The 27,258-nt window shown below is 43.5% G+C and overlaps 1 protein-coding gene across 2 annotated transcripts in view; it reads left to right on the top strand.

Annotated features, from left to right (window-relative positions):
- POLD1 (DNA polymerase delta 1, catalytic subunit) overlaps positions 1 to 27,258 on the top strand; it is an 80,006-nt gene that overhangs the window by 26,981 nt on the left and 25,767 nt on the right. For both annotated transcript variants that reach the window (XM_073656439.1, XM_073656440.1), the window contains exons 15-23: positions 39 to 155; positions 3,677 to 3,790; positions 4,067 to 4,214; positions 8,140 to 8,235; positions 8,321 to 8,458; positions 10,346 to 10,521; positions 12,440 to 12,592; positions 19,164 to 19,266; positions 24,829 to 24,961. In XM_073656439.1, the coding sequence (XP_073512540.1) occupies positions 39 to 155; positions 3,677 to 3,790; positions 4,067 to 4,214; positions 8,140 to 8,235; positions 8,321 to 8,458; positions 10,346 to 10,521; positions 12,440 to 12,592; positions 19,164 to 19,266; positions 24,829 to 24,961 (1,178 nt within the window). The remainder of the gene's footprint in view (positions 1 to 38; positions 156 to 3,676; positions 3,791 to 4,066; positions 4,215 to 8,139; positions 8,236 to 8,320; positions 8,459 to 10,345; positions 10,522 to 12,439; positions 12,593 to 19,163; positions 19,267 to 24,828; positions 24,962 to 27,258) is intronic.

Genomic DNA, 27,258 nt, shown 5'->3' on the forward strand with positions numbered 1-27,258 from the left:
CTCCTATATCTTCCATTGATCTTTTATTTTTTTTCCAGTTATTACGACGTGCCTATTGCCACTTTAGATTTTTCATCACTGTATCCATCTATCATGATGGCTCACAACCTCTGCTATACCACCCTGCTGCAGCACGGATCAGTCGAGAAATATGGGTGAGTATTTAATTTCTTTTCTTTGGTATGATAATTTTGTTTTAAAAGACCATTCCTAAATAAGTACCCCCAAATGTAATAAAAACATAATTTTCGATGGGTCTTGTTTACACATGTTTTATTTATAGAGATGCCTCCACCCCAAAAAAAGAAAAACAAGTTATTCCCTTAATTGGGTGTCTGATCAGTGATCCCGAGATCCTGGTTTTCTAGTTTGTTTTTTGGGAATAATCAATATTAGAATATGATACATTCCCTTTCATATATTCAGAAAAATTACCACCAAAATGCATAGTCGGAAGCCTGGTCACTGCCCCCTACAAGATCTGTACCCTCAACCTCTGCTGCGAGCATCATAGCCACCAAAATGCATAGTCTGAAACTTGGTCACTGCCTCCTACAAGGTTTGCACGCTCATCCTCTGCTGCTACACTCATAGCCACCAAAATGCATAGTCGGAGCCTGGTCACTGCCCCCTACAAGTTCTGCACACTGATACTCTGCTGCGAGCGTAATAGCCACCAAAATGCATAGTCTGAAACTTGGTCACTGCCTCCTACAAGGTCTACACACTCATCCTCTGCTGGGAACGTCATAGCCACCAAAATGCATAGTCGGAAGCCTGGTCACTACACCCTACAAGATCTGCGCACTGATACTCTGCTGCGAGCGTCAAAGCCACCAAAATACATAGTCTGAAGCCTGGTCACTGCCCCCTACAAGGTCTGCACGCTCATCCTCTGCTGTGAGCATCATAGCCACCAAAATGCATAGTCTGAAGCCTTGTCACTGCACCCTAAAAGATCTGCGCACTGATACTGTGCTGCGAGCGTCATAGCCACCAAAATGCATAGTTGGAGCCTGGTCACTGCCCCCTACAAATTCTGCACGCTCATACTCTGCTGCGGGCATAATAGCCAGGGGTGGATTAAGAGTAGCCAGGGCCCCGGGCAGTTTAGAAGGCGTGGCCCCCCAGGTACCCAATGTGCACATCTGTAGATGGAAAACGATAGACATAGCGGTGCACATAACGCACCACGCAAATATTTCCCTTATGTACAGCACCATACATAACATAGCGCTGTACATAATAGAGCAGGGGGGAGATTAATTTTTCCAGAGGCCACATAGAGACCGTAACTGTGGTGGAGGCCGAAACAATAGGCTGATATGAATTCTGCTCAATATTAACATATTAATTATAATTATTTTTTTGTATTAATTGTATGACTTAATATTGAGCAGAATCAAGTATACTGACATCTCCCTATGTACAGTATGAGCCCCCACATAGCCTTCCTTCATACAATTTGGGCCCTCAGATCGCTTAGGTTGTTGATTGTGGGGGCTATCAACCTATGGGGCCCTTATACATGTTAACCATAAAAAAAATAAAAAAGAAACTTAAAAAGTTCACTTTAGTTTAAAAATCCCACACATAAAGACATAAATACACACACAATTGCACAGAAAAACACTGATTTAAAAAATAAGAGCAGAAATGAGGGGAGATATATATGTTCATATATCTATATATATATATCTATATATATACATATATAATATGTATGTGTGTATATATATATATATATATATATATACATATATATATATATATATGTGTGTGTGTATATATATATGTATGTGTATATGTGTATGTATGTGTATATATATATATATATATATATATATATATACCCTATATGACCTGAACACTTGTGTACTTGGCTTAATGGCGTCTTCTTCTGACGCGTTTTCCCCCCTCTTTTGGTCATTCAGGGGTTCATCAGGGAATTCCTTCAATCAGGACAAGAAAAGGAGACCATAAGCCGTACTGCAATGAGGATAACTCACAGGCCCAGGCGATGCATACAGTATGAGCCCCCACATAGCCCCGTACACACAGCATGAGTCTACACCTAGCCCCTACATACAGTGTGAGCCCTCACATAGCCCCCAATATACAGTATGAGCTCCCACATAGCCCCTAGATACAGTATAAGCCCCATATAGCTCTATATATACAATATGAGCCCTCACGTAGCTTTCAGCCTATAAGCTCGCCCTGGCACTTTGACTGACAGCTCCCGCTGCAGTACATCATCATTGGTTCCTGGGATGAATAAAATCCATTTTTTCCCCCATGAGCTGCAGTTTCAGTACAGCTGTCTGACACCTTTCTAACACTATTACTCTGCAGATTAACTCTACATCTGCAGGTTAGTAGCATTATTCGACATGACAGGTTCCCTTTAAAGGGGTTTTAAACTACTCAGACAACCCCATCTCAATCTGTGTTTCCTCCTTGTAAAATAACAGCATTTATACTCACAGCCGGTCCTGTACCAGCAGCACCGTTAGTACGTTGCCGGCGGGGAGTATAAGTGCTGTTATTTTACAAGGAGGAAACACACAGATTGAGATGGGGTTGTCTGAGTAGTTTAAAACCCCTTTAAGGAGTGAACAGCAGCCGGTGGAGCTCAGCTGCACCCGTGGCTGCGAGTGACACATCCTGGCTGTATCCACGCCCCGGCACTGATAGCCCGCTCAGCATTAGAGCCGGCTGTCAGTCAGTGCAGGGGAGCAGTTACAGCTGCCGATCACCATGCACTGAGCAGTTACTGAAGCCGCCCAGCACCACCTCTATGACTGAAAGCCTGAGGCTGCTGGGAGGATGAAAGTTGATTTCCAAAGAGCTTCTGTAGCCTGATCATGGGCACGTACTCTTATTGTTGTGTATAAAATGGGGGGGATGGGAGTATACTGAAACTACATAGGGCTAATGCCCCTGCACACTATGTGCCTTGGAAATTTTGCTTGTATCAGATTCATACATATATATATATATATATATATATATATATATATATATATATATATATATATATATATATATATATATATATGATGCAAGCAAAATTTCCAAAGTGGAGAGGCATATTTACCCCATATAGTCTCAGCACACTCCCATCCCCCACATTTTAAATATGAAAATAATGGCCACCCTGCACTTTCATACAGAACGCTGCTGCCTACTACTATCACTGCATGTCTGCCACATTATACATACCTTAAATAGTGGCAGACCCAGTGGAGGCAGCAGCTACTGATGTGCAGAGGGAGGAGGGAGGCCACACAGGCAGGAGCAGCAGCTTGTCCCCAGTCTTCAGGCGCGGGAGTCGGCAGAGCCACCAACACAAGCAGAAGCTCTTCGGTAGGCGTGGCTTCAGCCGCAGCGCCCGCGCTCTGTATCCTGGGTACGTCCTGCCAGACGTCATGCGGCAGGGCGGGCCCAGCATAAGGGACCTGTGGCCGTGGCAGTTACGATACAAATGGATTATAATGGGGGCAATCTCAGACCATGGGCCCCCCAGAGCCTCGGACCCCGGGCGGTAGCCCAGATTGCCCTCATTATAATCCGCCTATAATAATAGCCATCATCTCATTGGTAGTGGGAAGATGACGTGGCGCACTGTGCTCTTTATTATTACGCTTCATGGCTTTTTTATTCTTTTTGTTAGACTAAATCCTGAAGATTTTATAAAGACCCCGACAGGAGATTGCTTTGTCAAGACCAATTTAAGAAAAGGATTGCTGCCTGAGATTTTGGAAAACCTCTTATCTGCCCGGAAGCGGTGCGAATTCTTATATCTGTTTCATTAACAATATATAAATATTTTTCTTTCTGTATATAATATATCAGAATTCAGATATATATTTTTTATAATATAGAAATTTACATATATTATGAAGAAACATTTTTATACATTTATTTTTGGTCACATGTATATATTTATATGAAAAAAACAAATTATATATATATATATATATATATATATATATAATATGTATGTGTGAATGTGTCATTCATTATTTTCTTTAATTCCTCTTTTTTTTTTCTTTCACTGCAGGGCTAAAACAGAGCTTAAGAAAGAGACTGATCCCTTTAAACAAAAAGTTCTGGATGGTCGTCAGCTGGCGCTGAAAGTAAGCGCAAACTCTGTCTATGGGTTTACTGGAGCGCAAGTCGGAAAACTACCCTGTCTCGAGATTTCACAGGTACATCAGGGGACTAAAACCCATACAGGGCAGGAAAGGAGGAGAATATGCAGGAGCAGGTCCTGTTCCTGACTGTCAGACGCAGCCGGAACCCTGGCTAGAAAACAGAAGCGGTCTGTCTTTTGCTAGCTACATAGCGCTCACTGAGCGCTATGTAGAGTGGAGAAGCATCAGCATGGTCGATCTTTCTGCAGGACCTGATTGCCATGTTTCAGCCGGCATAGCCGAGATTCTGGTCCCTAGTAACCCACATCAGCTATGTCATTGCCTTCTATCACTATAGGGAGCTGTTTTCCCCTTCAGTTGTCCCAGTTATAGTGAAAATATTATCAAAAAATTTTTATGATCTTTGAAGGGCAACTTGTGTAAAAAGAATAAAATAAATAATGTGTAAAATTTCTGCAAAAAAAGGTAATACAGAAACAACATTTTGTTCATATAAAATACCGTTTATTACATACATATTACAAAAAAACACATATTAGGCATCCATACGACCGCAATAACCTGGAGAGATGAGTCAGCAGGTTATTTGATGAGAAAACTGTCCAGTAAAAAATATAAATCAGAAAATCCAAGCTAAAAATTGCATATTTGTGTCACAAAAAAATAAAGGATGTAAATTCTACAATAATATATATATATATATATATATATATATATATATATATATATATATATATATTCTACAATAATATAATAAAAAAATATTACAATTTGTTTTATATTCTGCATAAAACAAAATACGTAAGTGAGAATAAATATAAATTAGTCGGTCATTAAAAAGGTCCATCTCCGGGGAGAATTTTTTTTTTCTTCTTAAATGCTCGTATTTGAGGCCAAAAATAATTTTTCCTAATGGGTTCCACAAAAATAAAATTGCAAATACGGTGCTTTGTATCCCTGCACATTCAATCTCGATGTGATCTGTGGTCATATATCAGCCAAGAGGAGCTCAGAAAAAAAGACAGATAAGAGTTTTAAACTCGTCCCATTGGACGGTCAGAAAGAGCTCACTGACAGATCCTCAGTTAACTCATTCCGCAGCCAGCAATTTTTATATTATTAGGCAAAAATTTAAGTAAGAAAAAAACATATATATATATATATATATATAGAGTGTACAATATCACTATCGAATGAAGTATATAGGGATGTGAAAAGTGAAGAAATATTCTGCGGAGCAAAATGAATGATTTTTTTTAAAAAATGGAGGCCTGTAGAGCCCCTTTAACGTCCTCCTTGCCTTACACCTGCTCATTGTCAGCAATGTAACAGGCAGTGACGGTGTCTCCACTCTTATGGGAATTCCCTCCATTCCCCAGCTTTATCCTTTTTTTTTTGTCTCTTTATGAATAGTTTTATTCACTCCTCTAAATTTACAAATCCCTGTCAAGTATGCAAATTATACCTGATAAAAAGGTATAAGTAATAAAAAAAAAGAGGTAAAGTGCCAGGTGGTAATCAAAGGGAAGAAAGACATAAAGTGTAGGAGCAGCAAAGTATCCCAGAGGTTAAGGGACTCATACACACTTTGCATAAAAGCTGAAACCACCGACCTTCTAATGTGTATGGATGATTTCGGGTCAGGTTTGTTCGAATTTTGACACCTGAGATTCGAACACTGGTGCTCTCGCCCGAGCTATGCTCACAATAAGCAAATAGGCTTGTCGATTCGATCTGTAAGGGTCTAGGACCGCCACCAAGAACAAAAAGTATATGTTGATTGCCAAAGTGCGGCATCCTCGTTGTCTTTTTCATATCAGGATCATTCCTGATCTATTGTTGCAATTCCAAACAGAGCGGTTCTCTGTTACTATCTGAGAGCAGCATTATGTAGGATCAGAGATCCTGATTCCGGTGATGTGTCATTTACTGGGCTACTTGGTGCAGTTTTGATAGAATCCCTGTTTTCTCTGTTTTAGCGGTCAGAATGCTGAGCTGTGTGTAACCACACCCCCTCTACTGATTGGCAGTTTGCTGACAGTGTACACACGCCCCTTCCAATCAGTGGAAGGGGCGTGGTTATACAGATTAGCTGGACTGGACTGCATTTGACTCCTAGTCCAGCAGTGATAATCTCCTGATAAAACACTGATTGTATTGAAACTACAGCAAGTGACACGTCCCTGGAATCAGGGTCTGTGCCCCTACATTGTGCTGCTCTCAGATTAAATAGCAAAAAAACTGGGGCTCCCTGATTCTTCTCTCTACTTTATAGGATTCTTCCCTGTCTCTGGTGTCATCGCATCGCACAGTGTAGTAATATAATCACTGCGGTTAGGAGATGGGCACATTTGGGCTGTTGTGTCCAAAACAATCTGTTCAGCGGCTCGGCTGCCATGCGGCTGAGCTCCTCGAGCGCGGTCCTGTGCCGGCACCCGTTGGTGCGTGTAGAGAAGGTGATCAGCGTTACAAAACATGGAAGACAAAACCAGACATTGAACAAATATCCTTCCGGGGGTGAAAGGGAGGGAGAGGTTGCAGCAGAGGTCTTTCCACATTTCCAGCCTTTGAGGGGGTTGTGAGGCCGGGGCTTATCTGTCCTTTGCATTGAGATGACAGCAGGAACTGACCCAATCTTGCTAAATTGTAAACTTCCCAGTTTATAGATAAGGAGCCATCCAGCCTTAAAGTTGTGTGTTAGAAGCCACCCTGACAATGGAGGCCGTTTATTTACTCATTTTTTGCTGCCAGTCGGTTTTGTCAATGTTAGATCCTCGTCTTCTTATATTTTTTCTGCAGTTATCCCTAATTTGTATTAAGCTTAATGTCCACATTCACAAACATCATCAGTCTGCAATTATAGTGACGGCTTCATCTTGAGCTGGTGGTTTCCTGCCGTCTCAAGATTTCATCCAGTGCTGCAAAATGTCTGCTAGGAAACCCTCAGAGAAAGTAGAGATGTCAAGAGGCTGTCATTCAGGGGGTGTCACCTCATCTTGTCTGTCTACTGTTTTATCTCTCATTATATTCCTATTGTTCTGGCTACTGTTCTATCATTCTGTTTATCTATCTTTCTTTCCATCTAACATTCTATCCTATTTTTTTATCTATCATTTAATCTATTGTTCCGTCTGTGTCATCGCTCCTTGCTTGTGTGAATGTTCACCGTAGCTTAGAGTCCCTTCGGTGTTGTAGCCGTACGGTCGCCCCCGCCTGTGTCGCCCCCGCCTGTGTCGCCCCCGCCTGTGTCGCCCCCGCCTGTGCCGCCCCCGTCCACCCCGACTGCAATGCTATTGTACTACGTAGGCAATTCAGATTTTAAAAAATGTAAAAAAAAAAAAAAAAACATAAAAAATTATTTTAAAAAGATATAAAAGGTTAAATCTCCCTCCCCATCCTGTTTTTCCCCAAACTTAAATAGCAAAATGTAAATGAAAAAAAAAAAAAATGCATTTTTGGTATCGCTGCTTGTCAAATTTCCCGAACTATGAATTATAAAAATATTGAAACAAGGAAAAAATTGTAAACACAAAAATTGTGTTTTTTTTGCCATAATTTTCCTTTAAACAATGATAATAAAAAGCGATCAAAATGTTGCAGGTAACCCAAAATGGTTAAAATAAAACAATCTGCTTGAGACCCAAAACACAAGCCCTCATCATCGTAAAAATAAAAGAAAGTTACGGGTCTCAGAAAATGACGGCACAAACCAAATTTTTTTTTTGCAAATTATGCATTTTTTTCCATCGCTTAAATAAAAAAAAAGTGTAAAAATATAAAAAAAAAAAATATATATATATATATATATATATATATATATATATATATTTTTTTTTCCGTTTATTATTTTGTGTAATTTGTTTTTATTGTTTATTTCTGTGCATATATAGACAGTGAAGTCGTGGCCCTGGCAGCCATGAGTGGGTTCATTAGGAGTTTACTAGACTTAGAATGAAGTGAATTCTCCTTCTTTTTGTAGAGCGTCACCGGCTTTGGCCGACAGATGATCGAGCAAACCAAACAACTGGTGGAGTCTAAGTACACTCTTGCCAATGGCTACAAGGCAGATGCCAAGGTGGGCAGCATTTATTTTCCATCCGATGCCCGGCTCCAGGAGCCCGGTGGGACGCCATTATGACCGGTACTTGTTCTCTCTGCAGGTTATTTATGGAGACACTGACTCTGTGATGTGCAAACTCGGAGTTCAGACGGTTTCTGAAGCCATGGAGATAGGACGAGAAGCCGCGGCATGGGTCTCCAGTCATTTCACCCCTCCCATAAAGTTGGAGTTTGAAAAGGTTAGTACCCGTTATAATTGCTGATGAGCTCCGTCATTGTCACACATCCCTATCGATTTATTCAGTCTGGCGTATGAGTGCCTCATGCAGAAATCCCCACACTTACAGCCTTGGGTTTATTAATGGATGTCTGAGGAATGTTCTGCCTTTGATTGCACTTGGGGGAATCATCAAGATCCGCTTCTGGCAGCTCCTGTGTAATCATCGACCAATGACTTACCAGATGTGCTTGTTGGGAGACAAGTCTGGAGACACTGCAGCCATGGGAGCAGGTTTCAGCCACGCAGACTTCTTATAGTAGCACCAACATTCGGCCTGGTGTTTCGTTGAAAAACAAATCACTTTGGAGAAATGGCCACACCACTGGTTCAATCACCAAATCAATATGATGCCAAGCTGTTAGTGCACCTGGTATGTAGACTGGAGGGGTCTGGCTACAGTACATTATGCCGTCTCATACCATAATCCCAGGAGTAGGACCGGTGTGATGTTCCATGGTGAAGGCCTCTTCTTGGTGTGGTCACTTGGTCTCCAGACCAAAGCCTGAGATTTCACTGGAGAGGACAGACCTCCATTACCGTATTGGTGGTGTGTGGTCAATCAAGGGAACTTCTTACCCGTCTTATCGAGTGATGCCCATCCATGAGAAGAGATGGATCATTCAACATAGTTTTGCAAACTATCTACCTGGTGGGATGGTCCGATTTGACACGTTGATGGTCGGATTGATTTAACAAAGGACTGATCGGTCATGTTCTGCTGGATCACAGTCGTGTGTTTGTGGCCTGCTTAGATTTATTCCCCTTTCATTGATCCTTCTCTAAGGCCTTATTCACACATCACAGTTTTTCGCCCATATGCTGTCTGCATTGTTCACACACTTGATGACCTTGCACAACAGTGCAGACCCCGGCATTAGAGGGATAGGTGACCAGCGAGATAACAGCACCCTACCAGGTAGGGAGGATCCACTATGGTGGCGATCAGCCTGGGGTCTCCCTGGTCTTAGATAAGGTGGGGGATATGTGACCAATGAGATAACGGCACCCCCCTGGGAGGGATACACTATGGTGTTGATCAGCCTGGGGTCTCCCTGGTCTTAGATAAGGTGGGGGATATGTGACCAATGAGATAACTGCATCCCCCTGGGAGGAATCCACTATGGTGTTAATCAGCCTGGGGTCTCCCTGGTCTTAGATAAGGTGGGGGATAGGCGACCAGCGAGATAACGGCACCCCCCTGGGAGGGATCCACTATTGTGGTGGTCAGCCTGGGGTCTCCCTGGTCTTAGATAAGGTGGGGGATAGGTGACCAGCGAGATAACGGAACCCACCTGGGAGGGATCCACTACGGTGGCGATCAGCCTGGGGTCTCCCTGGTCTTAGATAAGGTGGGAGATGGGTGACCAGTGAGATAACGGCACCCCCCTGGGAGGGATCCACTATGGTGGCGATCAGCCTGAGGTATCCCTGGTCTTAGATAAGGTGGGGGATAGGTGACAAGCGAGATAACGGCACCCCCCTGGGAGGGATCCACTACGGTGGCGATCAGCCTGGGGTCTCCCTGGTCTTAGATAAGGTGGGAGATAGGTGACCAGTGAGATAACGGCACCCCCCTGGGAGGGATCCACTATGGTGGCGATCAGCCTGGGGTATCCCTGGTCTTAGATAAGGTGGGGGATATGTGACCAGTGAGATAACGGTACGCCCCTGGGAGGAATCCACTATGGTGGCGATCAGCCTGGGGTATCCCTGGTCTTAGATAAGGTGGGGTATAAAATCCATTGGATCACGCAGCTGAGAACATGGATTGTTGAGTACTTTTCAATAATGCAAATTGGTTTTGCAGGGAAAATCTTTCTACATATATTTCTGTCTTCTATTCTAGGTATATTTTCCATATCTGCTGATCAACAAGAAGAGATACGCCGGCCTGTACTTTTCATCCAGCGCCGACACCCACGATAAGATGGACTGCAAGGGAATAGAGACTGTAAGGCGAGACAACTGCCCCCTAGTGGCCAATCTGATCAACACATGTCTGCAGAAGATTCTGATTGACAGGTAGGCAAGCAAGCTTTTCTGACTGTCTATGTATACTCCTAGTGGAGGGTTCTCCACCATGGGGGCCCATTTTTATTTATTTATTTTTTTACTTAAATGCATATATTTGAAGCTAAAAATCATTTTTGCAATTCTGTTTCATTAAAATTTTTGCACGGTTTGCCTTCTATATCCTCCTTGTTGCAGGCTGCAGAAAGAGTTAACTGAGGATCAGTCAGTGAGCTCATTATAACAGTCTGACTGGGAGTTTGTAACTCTTATCTGTTTTTTCAGACCCATAGTAAATGTTAACTCTTCCCTGTCCATGGAGGAGGCTCTCTAATGGCCCTCAGGGCTAATTGTCACAACTTCTGGCATGTGTGAAACTTGCAGCATTTGTCACTTGGGGAATTTGATACTTTGCTAATATGCTTTCTGTTTTGTGGTTTCTAAGAACTGTTACAAAACACTTCCCCTTTAAATAAAGAGAAAATTAACATTTTTCTGTTCTGTTTATTGCACTGATAAAAAGTGTTTAATATGTTTTGATCACTTAAAGGGATTTTTTTCTTTATTGCACACATGCCATATATTTTTTTTTTATTTTGCTGACTTGACTGTTTCGGAAGAAAAAGTACTGAAGGGTATTCATTTTTCCATTGCTTTAGAAGACTCGATTCACACACGAAAGGGTGAAATTTACTAAGGGTTTATTGAGCAAAACATAAGCGGAAACTCTCCAGATCCTTCTCAAAAATGCAAAACTCCTGAAAAACTTTGAGTTTCTGCTCCGCTTCCACTCCAAAAACTCAGCAAAAAGACTCAGTGAGCAAGTAGCCTAAGGGCATTTTTAGGACCCCGCCTATAAAGCACTGCAAAAAGTGAACATAATGCAAAACAATGTAAAAACACCACTGCTGCGCACATGTTCACTCTTTTGTCTCTTCTTTTTAAGTTTCCAAAACTCACTAGTTGTAGTTTAAACAATAGAAAGAAGGTGCCAAAGTCGACTCAGGAAAAAGATCTTTTTCCTGAAGAGGTTTCGCCTAGGAAAACCTCAGGGGGTTCGCTTTCATCTTTAAATACGTCGCATGCACATACTTTAAGTATTTTTTTTTTCGATATGCCAGTCTTAAACAGAAGTCCATCAGATAAGGATCAGTCTTTTCGTGTCAGTAAGGGGAGGTTTCGCTTAGGAAAACCTCAGGGGGCCCGTTTTCATCTTAAAAACTTTGCGTGCACATGCCTTAAGAATTTTTTTATATGTCAGTCTTAAACAGAAGTCCATTAGATAAGGATCAATCTATTTGAGTCAGTATGGGGAGGTTTCGCCTAGGAAAACCTCAGTGGGTCCGCGTGCATCTTTAAATATGTCACGTGCACATACCTTAAGAATTTTTTTTATATGCCAGTCTTAAACAGAAGTCCATTAGATAAGGATCAGTCGTTTCGTGTCGGTAAGGGGAGGTTTCGCTTAGGAAAACCTCAGGGGGTCCGCTGGCATTTTAAAGACGTCACATGCACTTATCTTAAGATAATTTTTTTATATGCCAGTCTTAAACAGAAGTCCATTAGATAAGGATCAGTCGATTCTAGTTAGTATGGGGAGGTTTCGCTTAGGAAAACCAACCTCAAGGGGTCAGTAGATTTGAATGAATAGGGGGCGGATTTGCGGTACACTATTTAGCTGATGAAGCAGGCTCCGTAACTGAGTAGTTCCGGGTGGCGCACCGATCAGATATTGATGGCCTATCCTTAGAATAGGTCATCAATATCTCAAGTCCTGCACAACCCCTTTAACTCTATGGAGTGTCTATACTTGACGCGCGAAGCCGACATTAGTCTAATGTGTATGGAGGTCTTTACACTCATTTTGCCTACTGTAGTTACTCTCTTTAATCTTATATTTTTTATCTTTCTTGCAACGTTAAACTTGTAGGGATCCTATGGGAGCTGTCGAACACGCCAAGGACGTGATCTCCGATCTGCTGTGCAATCGTATAGACATCTCGCAGCTGGTTATCACCAAGGAGCTGACGCGTACTGCAGATGAGTATGCTGGAAAGCAGGCTCACGTGGAGCTGGCGGAGAGGTAAGACGTGACACCCGGGGTCTTGTAGCATTACTAGCGGCTGTACAGTGGATCCGGACCCCTTCTAGCCGCATGGTACACAGGCTTTTACTACGGAAGCATCGGAACCTAAACACCTTACATTGTACATTTCCTATTTACAGAAACCGAAGTTTCCACTGTCACTGAAGAACTGTAATCTTCCACCTCCTTTTAATAAAAAAAAAAGAAATAATTAGAGGGCAGGTTGTGGCGCTGATCCGTGACCGAGGGGAAACGCAGAAATAGCTTGTCCCACCCTGAGCAGCTGGTGTGGAAGGAGGAGGTGGGGAGAAGTAGTGTGAAAAAAATATCACACTAACTTCCTGTGGCCCCACTGGGTGCCGGACACTCATTGCCCAATTCCGATCTTCTGTTACTTGTGAACTCAGCAGTTTTGTTGTTTTTTTTTTTACACTTTTTTTTAGATGAGTTATTAGAAAACCAACTGTCTTTTTGTTTAGAATGAGCTGTCATTTCTTCCTTATACACTCATCATTAAAGGGGTATTCCCATCTCCAAGATCCTATCCCAATTGTAGTAGGTGTAATAATAATTATATTAGCAAATACCTCCAATTAGAAATGTAGTATAGTTCTTCTGATAAACGATGTTGCTTAGCATATGTGCAGGGCATTTGCAGTAGCGTAGATATCCATGGTTACGTCCACTAACAACTAACTGTCACTATATGAGTGGTCGTCACCATGGATAACTAAACTACTGCAATGCCCTGCACATGGGGTAAGTGACATAGTGAATCAGAAGAACTATGGTACATTTATAATTGCTAATATTATTGTATTTACAACATATTGGGATAGTATCCTGGAGATGGGAATACCTCTTTAATTCATATAGTTAACCAATTAGTTTTTCCTTAACTTCGTGGCACACTGACCAGTAGGTGGCAGTAGCTATTGATGACGCCCTATGTAGACTCAGTGAGTGCTTACTTTATGAATCCAAATAATAGATTGCTAAAATAGGCAACTGTCTACATTTGGGTTCTGGATCCACTGCGACTTTTGTGAGAAATGATTTCCTGGGACGAAAAACAGCCATAAGACATTGTAAAAATCTTTAAAAAAGGGGGGGGGGGGTTGAATTTAGAGCACCCGTGAGACGCAATACTGCCTCGATTTTTAGCCGTTTGTAGGTCCAGTTTCAGGAAAACCCCTGTCCCCAACTGTCATTTGTTTAAAAAAAAACAACAAAATTTACTTTACTCACCCTCCCCGGGCTTAGCGCTAAGTGTCTGTTATTGTCTGCAGCCTGACATCACGTCAACATCTCTGCAGCCAATCAGTAAGCTCAGCGGCTCTTCCCGAGTTGACGGCATTGACATGACATCAGCGCTGCAGACAATAACAGCTGCAAGAGTGGTGGTCGCACATGCTCATTCTGCTCTCTTCACTGTCTACAAGAGCTGTGGTCGCACATGCTCATTCTGCTCTCTTCACTGTCTACAAGAGTGGTGGTCGCACATGCTCATTCTCCTCCATCACTGTCTACAAGAGCGGTGGTCGCACATGCTCATTCTCCTCCATCACTGTCTACAAGAGCGGTGGTCGCACATGCTCATTCTCCTCCATCACTGTCTACAAGAGCGGTGGTCGCACATGCTCATTCTCCTCCATCACTGTCTACAAGAGCGGTGGTCGCACATGCTCATTCTCCTCCATCACTGTCTACAAGAGCAGTGGTCACACATGCTCATTCTGCTCCATCAGTGTCTACAAGAGCGGTGGTCGCACATGCTCATTCTCCTCCATCACTATCTACAAGAGCGGTGGTCGCACATGCTCATTCTGCTCCATCACTGTCTACAAGAGCGGTGATCGCACATGCTCATTCTGCTCCATCACTGTCTACAAGAGCAGTGGTCACACATGCTCATTCTCCTCCATCACTGTCTACAAGAGCGGTGGTCACACATGCTCATTCTCCTCCATCACTGTCTAGAAGAGCGGTGGTTGCACATTCTCATTCTGCTCCATCACTGTCTACAAGAGCGGTGGTTGCACATGCTCATTCTCCTCCATCACTGTCTACAAGAGCAGTGGTTGCACATGCTCATTCTGCTCCATCACTGTCTACAAGAGCGGTGATCGCACATGCTCATTCTTCTCCATCACTGTCTACAAGAGCGGTGGTCGCACATGCTCATTCTCTTCCATCACTGTCTACAAGAGCGGTGGTCGCACATGCTCATTCTGCTCCATCACTGTCTACAAGAGCGGTGGTCACACATGCTCATTCTGCTCCATCACTGTCTACAAGAGCGGTGGTCACACATGCTCATTCTCCTCCATCACTGTCTACAAGAGCGGTGGTTGCACATGCTCATTCTCCTCCATCACTGTCTACAAGAGCGGTGATCGCACATGCTCATTCTTCTCCATCACTGTCTACAAGAGCAGTGGTTGCACATTCTCATTCTGCTCCATCACTGTCTACAAGAGCGGTGATCGCACATGCTCATTCTTCTCCATCACTGTCTACAAGAGCAGTGGTTGCACATTCTCATTCTGCTCCATCACTGTCTACAAGAGCGGTGGTCACACATGCTCATTCTCCTCCATCACTGTCTACAAGAGCGGTGGTCGCACATGCTCATTCTGCTCTATTCACTGTCTACAAGAGCAGTGGTCGCACATGCTCATTCTGCTCCATCACGGTCTACAAGAGCGGTGGTCGCACATGCTCATTCTCCTCATCACTGTCTACAAGAGCGGTGGTCGCACATACTCACTCTCCTCCATCACTGTCTACAAGAGCGGTGGTTGCACATGCTCATTCTCCTCCATCACTGTCTACAAGAGTGGTGGTCGCACATGCTCACTCTCCTCCATCACTGTCTACATGAGTGGTGGTTGCACATGCTCATTCTGCTCCATTCACAAATGGAACTTTAGGACTTCCAGTCCTGGGTTCGGTGGGGTCTTGGCAGCTGGACCTTTTTGCTAGTTATGCCTTTACCACTTATCCTGTGCATAGGTGATAAAATGGTATTTTAATCTTAAAGGATCCTCCTAATCGGACATTTCCAATGGCTTCCCTTTTTGATAAACAGAATGGACGTTCCAGAGAGTGTAATGTAACCAAACACAATGGGGTTGAAACTAAAATTTTTTAAATATTCATCTCCATAAAAAAAAACTTCTGGTCTATGTGTGCACCTCTTGTAGTAATTATACAATATTTCCCCTTGAGTAAAAAGCTGATTTCAGAATTTGTGTGTTCTGCTGACTGCGTGAAGTTGGTATTGTCAACCCCAGAGGTGGTGGAGACTTTCTATCCAGATCATCTCACCTGTAGCTCAACCAAATGTGGCAGAGAATGAAACCTTAAACCGAGATGACATGTGGCATTCTACCACTCAGTATTTTTTGTCACAGTTGCGATTGACTATGGTCTTAAAAGAGGTTAAGCTACCAGGTTTAGGGTTGTCAGTTATATAGCACAGCTGGCAGCATCCACATAAGGAGCAGGCCCAGCTCCTGAGCCTGCTCTATACTCTTTTTATCGTATTCTTGACTCAAGAAGGATGTTAAGGAAGACTCTTCCAAACATCTTGGCGATCTAACCACAGATATTCCTTGGTTGCTGCTTGTGCAACTCCCTCTGTCTCTTCATGTGATCCCAGACAGAGTGGATGATGTGAGATCAGCTCTGTGGGGGTCGGATCATCACCTCCAGGACTCCTCGTTCTACTTAATTCTGAAGATAGATCTCAATGACATAGGCTGGATGTTTGGGGTCCTTGTCTTGATGTAGAATAAATGTGAAGCCAATCAGACGCCTCCCTGATGGTATTGCATGATGGACAAGTATCTGCTTGTATTTCTTAGCACTGAGGACACCAAGAAACGGGAAACATTGGGGATCGTAGATGCAGTGGTTGGTCAATGAAACTTAGTGCAGCAGATTACAGAAATATTATGCTTGCTCCCCTTCCAAATTGGAAGATGTCCAGCAGTGCCATCAACTCAGAACTGGCAGCAACCAGTGGGATTCAGCTACACACATCCACTGTTCAGAGAAGTCTGGCCAGAAATGGTCTTCATGGAAGAATTCCAGCCAAAAAAACATACCTTCAACTGGAGAGTGGTGCAATAATGGAGGTCTGCAGGAACAGTGAAGCATGTTGGAAGGTCCTGCAAGTCTGGGGGCTGCATTTCAACAAATGGAGTTGGGGATTTGGTCAAAATTAATGGGGTCCTCAATGCTGAGAAATACTGGCAGATACTTATCCATCATATAATATCATCAAGGAGGCGTCTGCTTGCCTCAAATCTATTCTACTAGCTATCGAAGAGTAGAAAAAAAACTAGGAGTCCTGGAAGTGATGATACGGCCCCAGAGTCCTGATCTGTCTGTCTGGGATTACATGGAGCGAAAGAGGATTTGGACAAGCGACATCCCCAGAATATCTGTGGTTAGTTTTCCAAGATGTTTGGAACAACCTACTGCCAAGTACCTACAAAAACTGTGTGCAAGTGACAAGAAGAAGTGATGAAGGCAAAGAGCGGCCACCAAATATTGATGTGATTTCGATTTATCTTTTGTTCATTCACTCTGCATTTTGTTAATTGACTAAGAATAAACTATTAACTCTTCTATTTTTGAAAGAATTCGAAAACTTGCAGCATTTTTTTTCCACACCTGCCTAAAAATGTTTTACAGTACTAATATAAAAGTACAGAAATGACTACTGTTCTAGCAGCCTATTACTCCTGCAGTTAAACGGTGCCTCCCCCAAGAGATGGAGGAAATTGCTTGCTTTTCCTGTTCATTTCTATGGTTTACACATTGCTGAGCAGAGTCCTCAGCCGAGGCTGACCAGGTGTCTCAGCCCCCTCCCTAGTGGCAAGTACCTTATGTACCTTTCCTTTCCCACCCACCTCCGTTGCTTCTGTGTGGGTGGAGACCCTCAAGTCATGATGCTTTGCGCTCCGCTGACTGATGCCAGTAGCCGTTGACAGGTTCCCTTGGGCATCCATGTGCCACAGCAGCTAATACAGTGCCCGCTGAATTCTCTACATATGTCATGGTTTCACATAAGTTCCACCCCTAATGTCAGCTTTTACCAGACAAAACAGTTAGAGAAAAACCCCTGCAATACTGGGCCAGCAATGTTGTGACTGAAATTATTTTTTTCAGATTTTCCACTTATTAATATTTTTTTTTCTATATATTGTGGGTCTGAATATTCCAGTTACCAATTTCAATTTCCTTTTTTTTTATTTTACCAATGCACTCAAAATGGAAAAGGATACTACTTGCATGTATTCTTGATTAAAAAAAAAATCTTCTATCGTTTTGTGCATACAGCTCCTGTGCACACCTATGTGTCTCTATGGTTGCAGACTACACACAGACCGCGTGTAGTCAGGTTATGCGCTAATGCTCTCTTACATATGTGCCTTATTTTCTTTCTAGCGTACATTTGAAAGCAAGAAGTAAGGGACAAATAGCAGAATCAGACTACATAGAGTTTATATGTAGTCTATGTAGTCTGTTACCATGGAGACACTTTGGTCTGCATAGGAGCTGTACGGGCAAAATTGAAAAAAATTAAAAGACTATTTGTAAAGTTGCTTCGATTTTAAAAACAGACGCCTGTCATTACAATCCTCCTGTGAACACCAGCCCTTGGCTGGCTTTTAAAGGAGATTGTGATTTTGCAGCTTTAAGTCCCCTAAGGGCACTAACAAATACAGTAAAAACTGGAAAAAAAAAAAAAGTAAAAAAAAAAAACCCCACAAGTTCAAATCACTCCCCTTTTACCTCATTGAAAAGAAAACGATAAAAAAATAAACATAATTGGTATCGCTGTGTTCAGACTCTCCCGATCTATCAAAATATAAAATTAATCCAATCGGTAAACGGCGTAACGATAAAAAAATCGTAACGCCAGAATTACGTTTTTTTGGCCACATGGCAAACATGGCATCTACCCCTAAATATTATCAGTAAAAACATCATCTCGGAGCGCAAAAAATAAGTCCTCACACGGCCCCAGATCCCGGAAAAATGAAAATGCTACAGGTCTCGGAAAATGGCGACAAAAGCAAAAAAAAATGTTTTCATGCAAAGTCCGAATTTTTATCCCACCACTTAAATTGTAAAAAAAAACAACCTATACATGTTTGGTATCTGCGTACTTGTACTGACCTGGGGAATCATATTGACAGGTTAGTTTTACCAAAAATAATTGTGGAATTGCACTTTTTTGCAATTTCACCACACTTGGAATTTTTTTTTCCCGTTTTCAATACACTATATGGTAAAATCAATTGTGCCATTTGGAAGTACAACTCGTCTCGCAAAAAAACAAGCCCCCATACTGCTATATGGCTTGAAAAATAAAGAGTTATGGCTCTTGGAAGAAAGGGAGGAAAAAAATGGAATATGGCCGGGGGGTGAAGGGGTTAAGACTTGGGATGAATGTTCTATTTTTCTGGGGTTATATGGATTACGCATGTGGATGGGGTTTGCTAGTTACACCACTTTCTTCTGACTGTTCTGTCTGGTATTGTTTGTACAGAATGCGAAAGAGAGATCCAGGCAGCGCCCCGAACCTCGGAGACAGAGTCCCCTATGTGATCATTGGGGCAGCCAAGGGGGTAGCTGCATATATGAAATCTGAGGTAAGAGACGAAGAGTCAAAACAACCAGAAAAGAAACAATTGCTTAAAGGGAAGGTATCATCAGAAAAATTACCTATTGATTAAATAATTTTTTTTGCGATAAATGAGATTTTTTAACATTTTTGTTTATGTGTTTTTTTCCAATATCAAAATTTGTATTAAAAATAAACAGTATAAATTTTCAGTTCTCACACTGGCCACTGGGGCTTTTTAGACTTTAACTTCCTCCTGTTTCAGGAAACAACACATGTACATAGCCACAACAGTCAGACCCTGACCCTATCTTTTGTATTGAAGCATCTAATGAGCGTGTGCAAAGGACATTGGGAAGGGAGGGGGGGAGCAGTGACATTGCCTATTGTGATTGGTGGATCGTGTGTTATCAGCTGTGTATAGAGTTCATTGTAAAGCTGCCTCTGATGATAATGAGACTGCTGGAAACTCTTCCTGAAGGGGCTGGAAGTATGAAAGTGTGAAAATTACAATATTACTATTTTTATTTTTTAAAACTAATCTTTGTGATATAAAAAAAAAAAATTGCCAAAAATAACAATTAAAAAATACCTTATTTATACAGTAGGCAAAGAAAAAATGACAAAGTGCTCCCTTTTTCTTTTGATTTAAACAATAGGTAATTTTCTGATGATAGCTTCCCTTTATTTGGGATTCGGTCCTTTTAATTGTTGTGTTTAGTGTAAGGAGTCTTGCATCTTCATGGGCTCTGTGTTCTCGACTGAAGCACAAAGGGACAGATTTCTTAAAACGGGTGCAAAGAAAAAGTGTAACAATCTGATTCCGGCTTTTAAAAATGACTGGATGATGCGGGCAACTTCTCCAATTATTCCTATTCATCCGTTTTAATAAATCTTCACCAATAAGTGTGAAGACAAACCCCATAGCAGGGTGGCATCACTTACATACAGAATGACAAGGTCTGATTGTTTTTCAGTTCGTGTTCTATTTACATATTTACCTTTACTTCCCTTGCTGTAGCCATGGCAACAAGAATCATCAAACATTCCGCAGTTATCAATGATGGATACATAAGAAAACTGTCAGCTGATCACTGGTGATCAATGGGGTTCTCTGCTTTAGACAGTCCTTTTTCACAGGAATCTCATAATAATAATCTTTGTCTCTTGGATATTAGCAGATCACCAAGTGTCCCCCTGCTGAGATCTCTCTTGATTAGCTGTAATCTGAGAGAGTAGCTTGGTAGTAAAGCTAACCACACACTCAAAATAGCTGCCAATTGAATCATCTTTTTGCTGACAACTATCTATCCTGACTCCCCCGCACACAGGAAAGGTTGGCTGTATGAGAGAGTCTCTGCCAGAATGAGCTGGCAGTGGCCGGACATAAGGATCAAGCAATTGAATGCCATCCACCTGATCCTTATGTTCCCTGACATAATCTGTCGGGGGGACAGTCGGGAGGCCTCCATAAACATTAGATGGTTGAACAATCTTTACAACATCGTTGGATTTGGACGATTTCTATCTAATGTGTACGGAACCTTAAAGACGTAGGTATTCTGTCCCTCAGCTGCAATTTGTTTTAAGGCATTGTCTGGGACTATAATATTGATAGCTCACCCTTAGGATAGGTCATCAATGTCTGATCGGTGGGCACCCCCCACCGATCAGCTGTCCCCGGTGTCAGGCGCAGCTGCACAGCACAGCTCCATCGACAGAATGGTGGTCGTGGCCATGTACTGCTCATTCAATTCCCATTGATTTGAATAGGTGACAGATGTGTAGTACCTCGCCGCGTTCACTATACTGTCAATGGAGCTGCTGTCGTAACTGAGCAGTTCTGACCACTACCGACCCCTGGAACAGCTGGTTGGTTGGGGTGTTCACCCTCACCGATCAGACATTGATTGCCTATCCTGAGGATACGCCATCAATGCTAAAGTCTTGGATAACCCCTTTAAAGAAAAAAACAACAACTGTAATTTACTCACTCTCCCCCAGTCCAGCATTGAGTCTCCGCCTCTGCTCTCTGTACCTTTTTATAACTGAGCTCAGAGGATCTTTCCAAGTAGACAGCACGACCTCTGATCTTACTGATTGGCTGCAGTGCTGTCAGCATGACATCAGCACTGCAGACCGATGGAGCAGCAGTGAAGACTCATCACTGGACCCGGGGAGGGTGTGTAAAGATCAGTATTTCTTTTTTTTTTTAAACTGCAACCAAAGACACGAGTTTTCCAAATCCAGAAAACCTATTTAAGTGTTTCTTTTCCCTGCAACCCAACCCCAGGAGAAATCAAGCATCGTGAATGTCCTTTCAAATCAATCGCTCTTTGCAATCACTTTCTATTCTGCAGAGTATCCAAACAGCAATCGGCATACCTCACATATTACAACCCCCATTCCTACCGCAGCCGCCCTCCAGATGCTCGGCTTCATTTGCATGTGGTTTCCCCCAGAACTGCCTTTTTAATAGCGTTTAATATGGAATCATATTTTGCAGCGATTTCCATTTTATCCTTGCAAACATATTTAATAATAAGTCCATCCGTCCATGCAGACCAGATCTGGTGTGCACTTATACATTGCGTAACACGAACCTTTTGTATCTGAATTATTAGTGAAAGGGTTGGAAGCGACACACCTTAATAGGCTCAGGTGCACTTTAGGAGAGAGTGAGCTGAGATACAGGTTGCACTTCTGCTTTTTGAGTATTTTTCTACAGCGGCCTGGCAGAGAAAGTGGTTCCCTGTCACCGGGGACCAGAGGTTGCTGTCTGGCTTCCAACTTCTGCAATCTCTCTATTAACTGAGCTTAGTCAGTGAGAGGCACAAGCACTATTGTGTGCGCTGTTTCCCCAATCGTGCCGTTATTGAGGAACTGATTTGCAGTGAATTGAGAATTTATTGTGTGTCCTGTGAACTATGTGACAGATTTTTTTTTTACTTTCCACTAACGCCACAACAAAGGGCATTCAACAGTAAAATCCAATCGCATAAACTTTTGCAAGTTCCCGTTGCTTTTCAAATAAGTTCTTCCGAAACAATGATGCTTTTGAGACCGTGCCAAATAAAAGGAATGAAATTCCCCCTGAAATCTGAATATAACACTTTAACCGCACCTGTCCTATGTCAACAAGAGGAAAACTGAGTACTGCTATTACAGTGGATCATACATAATTGTCACATTTCTTTACTTTGTGGAGTGTGCAGCCACTAGATGTAATATATTTGGCTTTAAAAACAAGGGGAACACATGCACATCATAGTATAAGCCAAGACGGTTAAACTTCAGGGGTATCAATCTGTGCAGTTCGGAAATACCAATCTCACCGGCTTTGGTGCAAATGAATGTGATGAATGGTGCATAGGAGAGACACCCGAAAAATGGTGGTGGTCGCAAACTATTCTTCTCTCCTCATCTTTCCAAACTAATTCTTCTCTAGTTTTGCAATTTACAAGTCTCCTGGACACTACGTATTGCATGAGGAGGTACCTGCAGCACATTCATGCAGTACTGTTAGTCCAGCACCTCCAGGATGGCAGTGTCACGCTAGGTAAAGGAAGGACCAAGTGAATGACGATGGGAAAAGGGGGGGGGGAGCCCAACAACTAGGGAAAGGGAGAGTGGTGACCCCTAGTCAGATCTTACAACACCTTGACTTTCCTACCGTCCCTAAATAGGTTCCACACCTATCGCCGAGCAGGATACCTAATCTCTAACTGTCCTTAGAGCTAGGCCCTAGGTAGGGAGGGGAAGGGGTGAGTACTAGTCAGCCCTCACTACAACTAAAGACAAACAAGGAAAACAGACAAGGGGATTAGCTTGAGAAGACACTAGAGAGAAGACGACAACAATCCACCAAGAAACTACAAGAAGAAACTAGCCAACTGCTAGTACTCAAGGCCTGAGCAGGGGAAAATAGTTCTATCATTGGCGACTCTCTGGAGACACTGAGGGTTTTTAAATATCAAGCAAGGCCTTGTCAATTAGCAGCCAAAGGTGGAGATCACTGCTGGGTCCTAGCGAGAGAAGGATACCACTACACTACAGAGATGAAAGGATCAAGAATGTGTCTGCAAAGCCAAGCGCAGCGACCTTCTACAGCCGGATCCAGAACGACTGGCTGTCAAATATGATACACCCTTGACAGGCCGTCACAAGAAGGATTGCCTTATCCCCCAGGACAGTCTCAAGAACATGGATGGAGCAGATACCAGGACATGAGCCAATACATGAAGAAAACTGGACAAGGCCATAGAAGGGCACCAACCTAGCAGCAACCTCCTTTGTGCAAGGAGGAACATAGCTAAAGGCTAATAATGTGCATGTTTCGGACCAAAATGTTAGAATCAGACTCCATGAGGATGGCACGAGGGTCAGATTTACTACCCAGCAACATTTGTCGTCTTTCAGAATTGGCAGGTCCGCCATTGGGTGCCTTGTTCTCTTTAGAGCAGGTTCACACTGAGCACATGGATCAAATTTGAAAGATTCTGGAGAGACTGCATTTTGCAAAGTCATCAAGCATCATTCGTTAGATGGTGGGTCAGTGATGGTTTGGGGTGGCAGTAACCTCCACATGATAGTCACCGGTACCCTGATAGGTGTTAGGTACTGGGATGAAATCCCCAGAAGCATTGTCAGACCTTCCACTAGTGCAGTGGCCTTGGTCTCCTTCTGGTGCAGGGCAATGCACGGCCTCAACTGGCCAGAGCATGTAGGTAGTTCCTGGATGACGAAGGCATTGATGCCATTCACTGGCCCAAGTGATCCTCAATCCAATCGAGAACCTCTGGGACATAATGTATTGGTGTATCCAATACTGCCATTAACACCACAGACTGTTTCATGGGGTCCGTGATTCATGACTAGAACTGGATCCTGCAGGACACCATCCATCTTTTCATCAGGAGCGCAGCCAGGCACTTGGGGGCCATAAACACTACTCAAGTTATTAGTCACTGTGTTATGCAAATTGCCTCTTCAGAGAGGAAGAGGACTAGAACTCTAGTATCACCCATTGCAAGTAGCACTGGAGTTCTAGTCCTCTTACTCTCTGAAGAGGCAATTTGCATATTTAATTCCTTAAAGGAACATTGCAAAGCTTAAAACGCTCCTCATATTGGCATGCCTGGCTTGGCTTGTCACTATCCACAAGGAGAATTGTTACCCCTTGGATCCTAGTCACTGTGTTGAAATTCAGACAAATTGGATCCTCCTTAGACTTCAGATTTTTTTTTTTAATTACATTTTCGGTGTGATTTGCAATCCTTGCGTCAAGGGGTTGACAACTTTGGTTTCCACTGATCACCAATAACGTCATGTTGTTTTTTGTATTCTTTGAATGAAGTGAATAGGAAAGTTTCAACTTGGTTTTATTATTATTTTTTTTATTATTATTATTTATTTTTTAAATTTGAGCACTGTTCCTCTAAAAATTGTGCGTATATACGACACCACTCTAAACCATGTATGTCACAGTTTTATAGAGTCTTTTACGGATCTATTATACTTTTAATTCTTACCCTTTTTTCATAGAGTTGTACTGAACTGCTATTTGGTTTTCTATATTTTTATTTTCTAGGATCCTATTTATGTGCTGGAGAATAACATCCCAATTGACACTCAATATTATTTAGAGCAACAATTGGCAAAGCCTCTGCTAAGAATATTTGAGCCCATTTTGGGGGAGACTAAAGCGGAGAGCGTGCTTCTGAGTAAGTTCTCACTGTTTTTTTTTGTTAACTTTGCACAAGTGATCGATATTCTTACAGCACGCCGCACACGTCGGTAATAGGAAGTCGGAGAAAAATTATGTGTTTTTAAGCAGCTTAAAGTGTATAGTAAATTTTCATACATACTAGGCAAAATGGAAGTGTCAGGTCTCGTATGTTAAAAATAAACCATAAGTGTCAGGTCTCGTATGTTTGCATATGATAAAAGGGGGAGGGGGTTGAGCTTGGTGGTATTAGTGTTTTATGATTTGATTGATTATTTTTATGTAAAAGGCTGTGTAAATTTTGTCTGAAAGTCTATTTTGACTGTTTCCCCTCCTAGCAATAAACAGAGCTTGTGAGTCCAACTTCCCTCCTTTCAATAGAGAGCCTGTGAGTCCTACTTCCCCTCCTAGCAGTAGAAAGAGCATGTAAGTCCTGCTTACCCTTCTAGCAGTAGAGAGCCTGTGAGTCCTACTTATCCTTCTAGCAGTAGAGAGCCTGTGAGCCCTGCTTCTCCTCCCAGCAGTAGAGAGCCTGTGAGTCCTGCTTCCTCTCCCAGCAGTAGAGAGCCCGTGAGTCCTGCTTCCCCTCCTAGCAGTAGAGAGCCTGTGAGTCCTGCTTCCCCTCCTAGCAGTAGAGAGCCTGTGAGTCCTGCTTCCCCTCCTAGCAGTAGAGAGCCTGTGAGTCCTGCTTCCCCTCCTAGCAGTAGAGAGCCTGTGAGTCCTGCTTCCCCTCCTAGCAGTAGAGAGCCTGTGAGTCCTGCTTCCCCTCCTAGCAGTAGAGAGCCTGTGAGTCCTGCTTCCCCTCCTAGCAGTAGAGAGCCTGTGAGTCGTGCTTCCCCTCCTAGCAGTAGAAAGCCTGTGAGTCCTGCTTCCCCTCCTAGCAGTAGAGAGCCTGTGAGTCCTGCTTTCCCTCCTAGCAGTAGAGAGCCTGTGAGTCCTGCTTCTCTTCCTAGCAGTAGAGAGCCTGTGAGTCCTGCTTCCCCTCCTAGCAGTAGAGAGCCTGTGATTCCTGCTTCCCCTCCTAGCAGTAGAGAGCCTGTGAGTCCTGCTTCCCCTCCTAGCAGTAGAGAGCCTGTGAGTCCTGCTGCCCTTCTTAGCAATAGAGAGCCTGTGAGTCCTGCTGCCCCTCCTAGCAGTAGAAAGCCTGTGAGTCCTTCCCCCCCTAACAACGGAGAGAGCCTGTGAGTCCTGCTGCCCCTCCTAGCAATAGAGAGCCTGTGAGTCGTGCTTCCCCTCCTAGCAGTAGAGAGCCTGTGAGTCGTGCTTCCCCTCCTAGCAGTAGAGAGCCTGTGAGTCCTGCTTCCCCTCCTAGCAGTAGAGAGCCTGTGAGTCCTGCTTTCCCTCCTAGCAGAAGAGAGCCTGTGAGTCCTGCTTCTCTTCCTAGCAGTAGAGAGCCTGTGAGTCCTGCTTCCCCTCCTAGCAGTAGAGAGCCTGTGATTCCTGCTTCCCCTCCTAGCAGTAGAGAGCCTGTGAGTCCTGCTTCACCTCCTAGCAGTAGAGAGCCTGTGAGTCTTGCTGCCCTTCTTAGCAATAGAGAGCCTGTGAGTCCTGCTGCCCCTCCTAGCAGTAGAAAGCCTGTGAGTCCTTCCCCCCCTAACAACGGAGAGAGCCTGTGAGTCCTGCTGCCCCTCCTAGCAATAGAGAGCCTGGAGGACTGCTTCCCCTCCTAGCAGTAGAAAGCCTGTGAGTCCTCCTCCCCTAACAACGGAGAGAGTCTGTGAGTCCTGCTTCCCCTCCTACAAGTAGAGAGAGCCTGTGAGTCCTGCTTCCCCTCCTAGCAGTAGAGAGCCTGTGAGGCCTGCTTCCCCTCCTAGCAGTAGAGAGCCTGTGAGGCCTGCTTCCCCTCCTAGCAGTAGAGAGCCTGTGAGTCCTGCTTCCCCTCCTAGCAGTAGAGAGCCTGTGAGTCCTGCTTCCCCTCCTAGCAGTAGAGAGCCTGTGAGTCCTGCTGCCCCTCTTAGCAATAGAGAGCCTGTGAGTACTGCTTCCCCTCCTAGCAGTAGAAAGCCTGTGAGTCCTTCCCCCCTAACAACGGAGAGAGCCTGTGAGTCCTGCTGCCCCTCCTAGCAATAGAGAGCCTGTGAGTCCTGCTGCCCCTCCTAGCAATAGAGAGCCTGTGAGTACTGCTTCCCCTCCTAGCAGTAGAAAGCCTGAGAGTCCTCCCCCCCCCCTAACAACGGAGAGAGTCTGTGAGTCCTGCTTCCCCTCCTACAAGTAGAGAGAGCCTGCTAGTCCTGCTTCTCCTCCTAGCAGTAGAGAGCCTGTGAGTCCTGCTTACCGTGCACGCACAGTGATGAC

The sequence above is a fragment of the Phyllobates terribilis genome, unplaced genomic scaffold (genome assembly GCF_046119375.1).
Source record: "Phyllobates terribilis strain yellow unplaced genomic scaffold, ASM4611937v1 Scaffold_12__6_contigs__length_324123572, whole genome shotgun sequence".
In the NCBI taxonomy this organism is placed as follows: domain Eukaryota; kingdom Metazoa; phylum Chordata; class Amphibia; order Anura; family Dendrobatidae; genus Phyllobates; species Phyllobates terribilis.